This window comes from Lipotes vexillifer, unplaced genomic scaffold (assembly GCF_000442215.2).
Source record: "Lipotes vexillifer unplaced genomic scaffold, Lipotes_vexillifer_v1.1 scaffold788, whole genome shotgun sequence".
In the NCBI taxonomy this organism is placed as follows: domain Eukaryota; kingdom Metazoa; phylum Chordata; class Mammalia; order Artiodactyla; family Lipotidae; genus Lipotes; species Lipotes vexillifer.
In genome coordinates this window covers 2364842-2372399 of record NW_006791862.1, presented here as the reverse complement: position 1 = coordinate 2372399, position 7558 = coordinate 2364842, and the positions used below count along the sequence as shown (strand labels likewise).

General features: G+C 59.5%; 1 protein-coding gene across 3 annotated transcripts in view; it reads right to left on the bottom strand.

Moving 5' to 3' along the window:
- Window positions 1–7558, bottom strand: part of BCAS3 (BCAS3 microtubule associated cell migration factor) — a 592536-nt gene that overhangs the window by 3627 nt on the left and 581351 nt on the right. Inside the window, exons 24-25 of one of the 3 annotated variants that reach the window (XM_007464906.1) lie at window positions 3777–3783; window positions 803–884 (exon numbers count right to left, since the gene is read on the bottom strand). The exons of the other annotated variants lie outside the window; for them this stretch is intronic. Of the exons in view, the coding sequence (XP_007464968.1) occupies window positions 830–884; window positions 3777–3783 (62 nt within the window). The 3' untranslated portion in view covers window positions 803–829. The remainder of the gene's footprint in view (window positions 1–802; window positions 885–3776; window positions 3784–7558) is intronic. 3 annotated transcript variants of the gene reach the window in all.

The following is a 7558-nucleotide window of genomic DNA, read 5'->3' as shown; positions in this document are numbered from 1 at the left end:
AAACAGCTCCTACTTGCTTACTTCCCGTGAGCTCCCGGGTTCCCCTCTGCAGGGGAGAGGGTGACATGCCTGCCTTGTGGCTGGGGGCACTGACCTCCGTAGGCCCTGCCTCTGGGACTGCCCCCCCCCCCCCCCCCCGCAAGACCTCACTAACCTCTCCTGTTATTGGATTTGAGGAACCAGTAGTGAGCTTGGGCAGTCTGGGGGCCTCTCCAGGCGGCCTTAGGCCTCTGGGCCGGTGCTCATCTAACTTCCTCTGACGGAAAAGCTCTTCCCAGGCTCCCTAGGCCCCTAGGGCACCTACTCATCTTCGAAGCTAAGGGCAAGCACGAGCCTGTGCTGTTGCCCTGGCAGAGCCGGCCAGGCCCCACTGCGCTGTGTACCCACTCCTGCCCCGGGCCCTCTAGCACACTGTGCACCGCCTGCTCACACGCGTGTCTCCATCCAGGTGGAGGGTCTCTCGGGGGCCAGTTCTGTGCTTTCTCTCTGTATTCCCTAGTGCCAACCGCAGGGCCTAGAAAACAGCTGGTGCTCAAAAAACATTTCTCGAATGAATGGGTGAATGATGTGGCACTCTTCTGCAGCATGACTACCAGCACAAGAAGCAGGGGCCCGGCTGGGCCTGGGCGCTTTCCCACGTGCCTCTGTCAAGTCCCTCTCTCTTCCTCTCGCTGAGACAGGACGATGAGCGTGTGCAGAAGCGGATGTGGACGTGTTTGAGGGGTGCGCACACGGTTGTCCCTCAGGCCACCCAGCCGCCCAGCCCTCAGAGCAAGCGGCAAACGGAAGTGTGTGGCCTTACCTTCCTCCATCCTGAACACATGCTTTGTTACTGTTGGGTTGCTCGTGGACGCTGGGCTGTTGGCATTGTTTTTTTTTCCCTTGTGAAAAGAAGAGCATTGAGGAACCTTTTGGGAAAAGACCCGGACAATGATGGAGAAATACACTGACCTCTGCAAGCAGGAGGGGGTATCGGGAGGTGTGGGGAAGTCACACTGGGAGGACGGTAAGCTTGCAGCAGAATTCTGCAGTGACGTGCATGTGTAGGGGCCTGGGGACCAGTCTTGGGGGTCCCAGAGATGGAAGTGTCGTGACACAGCCGAGACCCCCTTCGGTGAGGGTGACGGGTGGTGGGGGGGAGAGGGAAGGAGCCTCTGGCCCATGCAGTGCCGGCTGCGCCCCACGCACGTGGGATGCCAGGAGAGGAAGAGGAGACAGACAAAGGCTGAGTTTTCGGGGACGCCTCTGGATGTTCTGACTCAGTGGCCCAGCTTCTGGCTGCCACCCTCCTCCCCCAATCCCCAGACCCCTGGGTCTGAACAACTCTCCTGCAGCTGAGGTGGATCTGTGGGGAAAGCCCACCAGAAACCTGCCAGGGCTGCAGGAGAGAGAGCTGGGGGCTCTGTGGTGGGGGACTAAGCAAGCATCCCTGGCAGCCTCCCGACTCAGCAGAAGTAGGTGGATTCTGGCCGGTGGGAAAAAGCTAGCTCTAAAGGAGGCTGCTCTCCAGGCCTCAGAGCGAGGTAGGGGATGAAGAGTAGCTCCTAGACAATGGACTGGACTCGGACAGAAAATCTTATTATGACCTCACATTCTCCAGCGCCTTTGTGCGCCTGGGAGGTGGGTGCTGGTCTCCCCATCTTGCAGGCAGCAAAACCAAGGAAGAGCAGGAAGCCATTGGCTCTGGGTACACAACCCCCCACGAGAGAGAACTGGGCCGCTGCACACCCCAGGACGGTGACGTGACAACTCCAGAAACCGCTAAGACTGGCTCCAATGCTCCCCACTGGCTGTGTCCACCCATTCCCTGCTGGCTCTTTTTGGAGAATGGGCCTGCTGCCCCTCTATGCCCTGGGCCAGGATGGGTAAGCCACAGCGGGTAGGGGGGCGGTGGAATGAGCAGCAAGCAAAAAGGAGGCGCCTTGGCTCTCAGGAAGTAAGCAAAGGACCGAGAAAGCTCAGCCCTCATGCTGCCCTCACTCTCTATGGAGCCTGGCAAATTTCGAAGGTGTCAGAGCGGGGGGCAAAGAGGTGGCTGGCCTTGTTAGGGAGAAGCGAGCCTGGTTCCCTGGGCGTGTATGCCAACGGAGACCCAGGGAGCATGTGAGGAGGCAGGAGCTTGGCTGCCCCATCTTGGGCTGGGCCACGCAGGATGAGGGAGCCTGTCTTCCGTCCTTCACTCCACCATCACCCCAGCCCCTCATCTCCCAGCAGGATCCTGAGGCCCCTTTGCAAAGGCAGGAGCAGCAGACTGGCTCCTGCGAGCTGCGGGTGGGTGCCGATGAGCAGGGCAGGGCTCCACCCGGGGAGAGGCAGAGGATGAGGCAGGAAGGGGACCTTACACGGCGCAGGAGATGGCACGGGGGCAGAGGGCATGAGGAAGCCCCTCTCTCTGGTCCTCCCGCTGCTTCACCCTGGAGGTTCTTCTCCCTGGGACTATCCTCTCCCCTGGGTACAGACCCCTTCACTCCCGTGAGGCCGCGCAATGCCTGGTAAGGCAGGGACTTTTGGGGACAGACTGGGCGCAGGTCTCTTTTCACAGGAACAGTCACTTTACTAAGCGCTATGGTCTTGGTTCCCGATCCCTGGGGAGGGGGTGAAACGCTGAGGACACAGGGTCTATGTGAGCTTTGGGAGGAGCTGGGGGAGCCCAGGAGGGCAGGAGACCCCAGGGGGAAGGTCAGGAGTTAAGTCCTACTTTGGGCTTGACCTGCTCCAGGCCTCCTCCAGGCCCGATGGCAGTGAGGGTGGCTGGCCGAGACCCTGAGGGAAGCCCCTTTGGCTTCTGGTGGGTGAGGGCACTGTGGAGAGCCCGTCTCAGGACTTGGCTGAGGAAGGTCTGTTTCCGGGACCTAATGGGGTCGGTGAGGGCAGTTCTGTGTGTGTGTTTGGGCGGAGGGTCCCTGGGACCCCTGGGGTTCAGTCCCCAGGCCTCCCTGGCACTTCCCTTGCCACAAAAGGAGTAGCATTTACTGCCGGGCCCCTCTGGTGTGCTCAGAGGCTCCAGCCGGCCCAGCTCTGCACACTCAGCCTCGATGCTGCTCATTAAAGGGATTAGCAGGGCACTTCTGCTGGGCCCTGGCTGCAGCCACACACCCCCGTCCCAAGCTAACCACCCAGGCGGCCTGCGGGGTGTAGGATTAGACCTCGGGGTGGAGTCTTAGGTGGCACCCACCGCCCACTTCCAGCAGAGAGGAGGGAGAATGCCCCCCACCCTTACCCCTCAGCCTCAAGGGCCTGAGGAGTGGCGGGGGGCGGGGGGCAATGTCGGCCCAGGCTGGGGAGGCAGATGAGGGAAGTGGTTAAGAGCACAGGCTCTGGGTCCTGCTACCTGGGAGATCTGGGGCAAGTTACTCAACCTCTGTGCCTCAGTCTCCTGCGCAGGAGGGTAACTGTCTCTTTCATAGTGCGGTCGTAGAATTAAATTAAACAATGCATGTAGAGCACATCATGAAGTGCTTAAAGCTTCCCATCAGCAAATGGGAGTTACTCTTATTGCTGCAATTGTATTAGCGCTTGTGATTATCCACAGGACCTCGGGGTCCCTCTCCATCTTCCCTCCCCAGCAGGTGTCTCTGGCATCCAGGCCCCACCGGTTCGCGCTCCCCCTTCTCCACTGGATCTTGGGAAAGAGGCTTTCTTTTTAATCAAGAAATGGCCTGAAGAGGAAGATGGCAGATATGTGTTTACAGCTTTTCATCTCCCTCCTTGCCTCTTTGAAAATACCTTCTTCCGAGCTGGAAAATAAATTTCCAACCCTGTTGACGTGCATTGATTTTTTCCCTCCTGCGTCCACCTCCCAGTTCTTCCCCGTCAGCAGGGCCTGTGGTTAAGCCCCTTGTCTGGGTTGGGCTCAGTGGTACCCCCGGGGAGTGGGTGGCCCCAGAGCACGGAACTGTCAGCCAAACTGCCCGATCGTGCCCAGTGCCTGGCTCAGAGGTCTGCACACAGAAATGGCTTCCATCCCCTTCTGCCGTGAGGGTTCTTGGCTGGGGGGTTGAGGTCAGGGAGTGGGGTGGGGGGAAGGAGGTCCTCTGAGCAGGAGATTAGCGATTTTTAGCATCTTCCCTGAAGGGGATATACAGAGAGGAGACCAGGGGACCACAGGACTGCTTCAGGCTCGGCAAGTGGATCTCAACGGGGTCTGCCCCAAGCAATCGACTTTGTCAGCAAGGGGCCTGCCAACAAGGGCCTGGGACCAGCTATGCAAGCTGGGGCTTGGAGAGAGAGGCGCTAAGGAGATGGGGGGGCTTGACTGCATCCTGCGGGTTCAGGAGGTTTGTCAGCTTCCTGGTGCTGGAACCCGAAGAGATGATCCGGAGGCCAACTAGGGGGTGGACACGGCCAGGGGCTGCTTGTCTTACACCAGCCCTGGGCCTGGAAACTATTGCTCTCTCTTCCAGAGAACGGGAGTGGCTCACGGAGGTGGGGGTCTCTTCAGGGAGACAGAGATGGAGTTGCCTGAGCTGGCTTCTGGAAACCCTGACAGCTCTGTCACAGACCACACTCTGGGTTGGAGCCAGCCTCAGCCCCAGGGCACTTTTCAGGAGGTTAAAAGGGCAGCAGTTAAAGGAGGCAGGCAGCCTGTAGGGAGGCCTCGATTTTCTTCCCACCCTGACACACCGAACTGAGGCTGCACGGCCCGCCTGCACCTTCCCTTTTCCTGTCCCCTCAGCCCTGCCGTACCCCACCCTCAGGCACCCCCCTCAGGCTCCAGAGCCCGCAGAGAGGCCAAGAGACCAGGGATCCTCGCCTTCCACCAGCACCAGGTCTTGGAAGGATGGGGGCTGGGGGGGGTAGGGCTGAGAAGGTATCACCTTTCTCCTCCAGCAGGGGTTTTTATTCCCCTCCCGGGCACACTTGTGGAAGGAAGGAGGGCAGTTTCTCGAAGCTGAGGGGGCTGAGGATGAAAAGGGCCTTCGGAGTTCAGATCATGGGAATCCTGGTCTGGGTGATGGCATGAGGGAGAGGAGACGACAGCTAACAATGGCCTGGGTGTCTTCACACCTGTGTCTGAGCACAGAGCCCTGGCCCACTGATTCCACCCTACTTCTGGTCATCTCACTGCACACTCAGCCTGGGGTCCCTGAGAGCTTGTGCCAATGGCCCAAGTCCTGCAGCCAGTGGGCAGGTACACGCCTTCCCTCCTGGCAGGAGTCTCTTCCAACACACAGGGCTCCCACAAACACGCTTTCTTATCTCCTTGCCCAGCTCTTGTTCCTGACCCCCGCAGGTACTGAGACCCAGAACGTCACAGGATGAGGCCAAGGCTACATGGCCTGCCTTGCCCCTCACCAGCCCCTCCCCCGCTGCCAGCTCCAAACATTAAGGGCAAATTATCTGCTGCTCATGGCTCAGGTACCTGGAAGTGTGTCCCTTGGCCACTGGGGCCACGCACAGCTGCCTAATAACCTCGGGGTTTTGTGGGGAGACCTGAGGCCTCAAGGAGACCTCAGACCCTTCTGGGCACCCACTGGCCACTCCCTGGAAGGTGAAAGTCATGATCAATACCTGGAAAGGATGGTGTAGGAAACTGGCAAGTGGAGAGCCCTCTCTGTGCCTTAGGCTCCACCCAGAAAAACTGGGGAAAAGGCACATCACCTTTCTTCCCTCCAACAGGAAAGGTCCTTAGGCCTCTGGAAACCCTACTCGTGACAGCAGGCCAGTCTGGCATTAATACATGAGACAGGGGCCTAGAGGTAGGCTAGGTTCCGAATTCCTGGTGGGTCCAGTGGGGATGACAGGAGAGGAGCATGCTGGAATGGAAGAGGGGGAGGGATGGAGGCTGAAGAATGAGGAAGGGCATCCTCCATGCCCCACCCCCTCCTCCCTTGGAGCCAGCTGCGTGCGTGCGTGCGTGCGTGTGTGCGTGCGTGTGTGTGTGTGTGTGTGTGTGCGTGTGTGTGTGTGTGTGTGTGTGTGTGTGTTGGGGGTGGAGAAGGGAGCAGAGCATCTGAGTTCCAGGCAGAGCAGCTCACAACCCAGCCCCGGATCCCTTCCCAGACTTAGGTGGTATTTGCCAGAGGGTAGGCTGGCCTGTCTGGGGGCTGGAGCCTTTCCCCGGGTCCCCCCTACAACAGCCATGATAGGGCACCAACCCCAGCCAGGGGAAGACCAGAAAGGCTGCCACAACCCGCTCCCAGGCAACCCACGTGACCCAAGCCCTCTCAAGTCTTGGCTTAAGGAGAAGAGAGCAGGATCACCCACCCAGGTCACCTCGACCAGCACCCCATGTGTGGGGACCCTCTCGGTGTCACTACGTCTGTCTAACTTTAAATCCTGACCCAGGCAGAGTATGTCCTGTCACAGCATATTATACTTGGGGATGGCAAAGGCTGAGCTGACCTGGCTCACGGGTCCCTGGTTTTGAGTTATGTGATAAATCTGGCTGAAACCATGCTTGAGATCAGCCAGATGTAGGAGCAGCCTTGAGCTGAACCTCCCCGTGGGTGTCGCGGAGGACTTGCTCTAGCCCCAGTTCTGCTGCCGACGTGCTGAATGACCTGGGCAGGTTGCTTCACTTCTCATCTGCATCACCATCTGTCAGGCAGGAGGGGAGGGGCTGCTCTGCAGACCTCACGGGGCATGTGAGGCTCTAAACAGAAGAGGATGTGAAGGTGCTTCAAGAAGCAGGATACGCCCGGAGCGCGTGGGAGAGACCACTCTCACTGCAGTGGGGTCCTGGGTAGAAAGCTGGGGTTGCCATCTCTGATGCTTCAGCAGGCTGAGGCCCTTGCAGAAGCGGTCCTCACCCAGGCGGGCCCAAAATGCCCCCTGTAGCTCCAGGCCAGCAGCACAACACGGGGGGCAGAGCTGCGGCAGATGCCATCTGAGGTAGATGCAGGGGGGCAGCGTGGAGGTAGAGGACGCCCAGCCAGGTGCTGGACGGGCCTCCTTTGTGTGCGTCTGCATGTGGGGCCCCGCGAACATGCCCACTCAGCATGGCTCTGGGGAGGACACAGAGCTTGGAAACTGTCCCGGGGAACCAGGTGTCCGGCAGCCAGCCTCGACCTTCCTGCCTCCTGAAGTCCAGCCTTGAAGCTCGGAAGACCCCACTGAGCTCCCAGGCGGGGTCTTCCCGAGCCGCCCTCCGGGGCTGTGAGACAGCGCAGGGGCCCATGGACCACAGGAGAGATGCTGCTCCTTGAACACGGCTGGCCTGATGGGCTCGAGCCACATCCGGTTCTCACTCAAATGTCCAAATGTAATTAAATTCTCTCCGATGCAGCGGAAGAGTTTGGTAAGATGTGGCTTTCCCCCTTCCATCAAGGTTAAGAAATCACCATCATCATCTCTCATTCCATGGACTGACCCAGTCTCCTCCCTGCCACTGATCTGTCCCGTTCTGTACAGTTAAGGCCTGTGCTCTTATCTGTTTTCTAGAGCTGATGGGGCTGGGGCCCATGCCGCACCCTCTCCCGCACTGTCCCACTTACCCACCTGAGAGGACGGCCAGCTGAGGCCAAAGCAGCAGGCTCGCTTTGACTGAACAAGTCAGTGCACTGTGGGCTGGGCAGGGGCGGGGAGGTGAGCAGCCCTGGGGACACGGCTGCTGAAC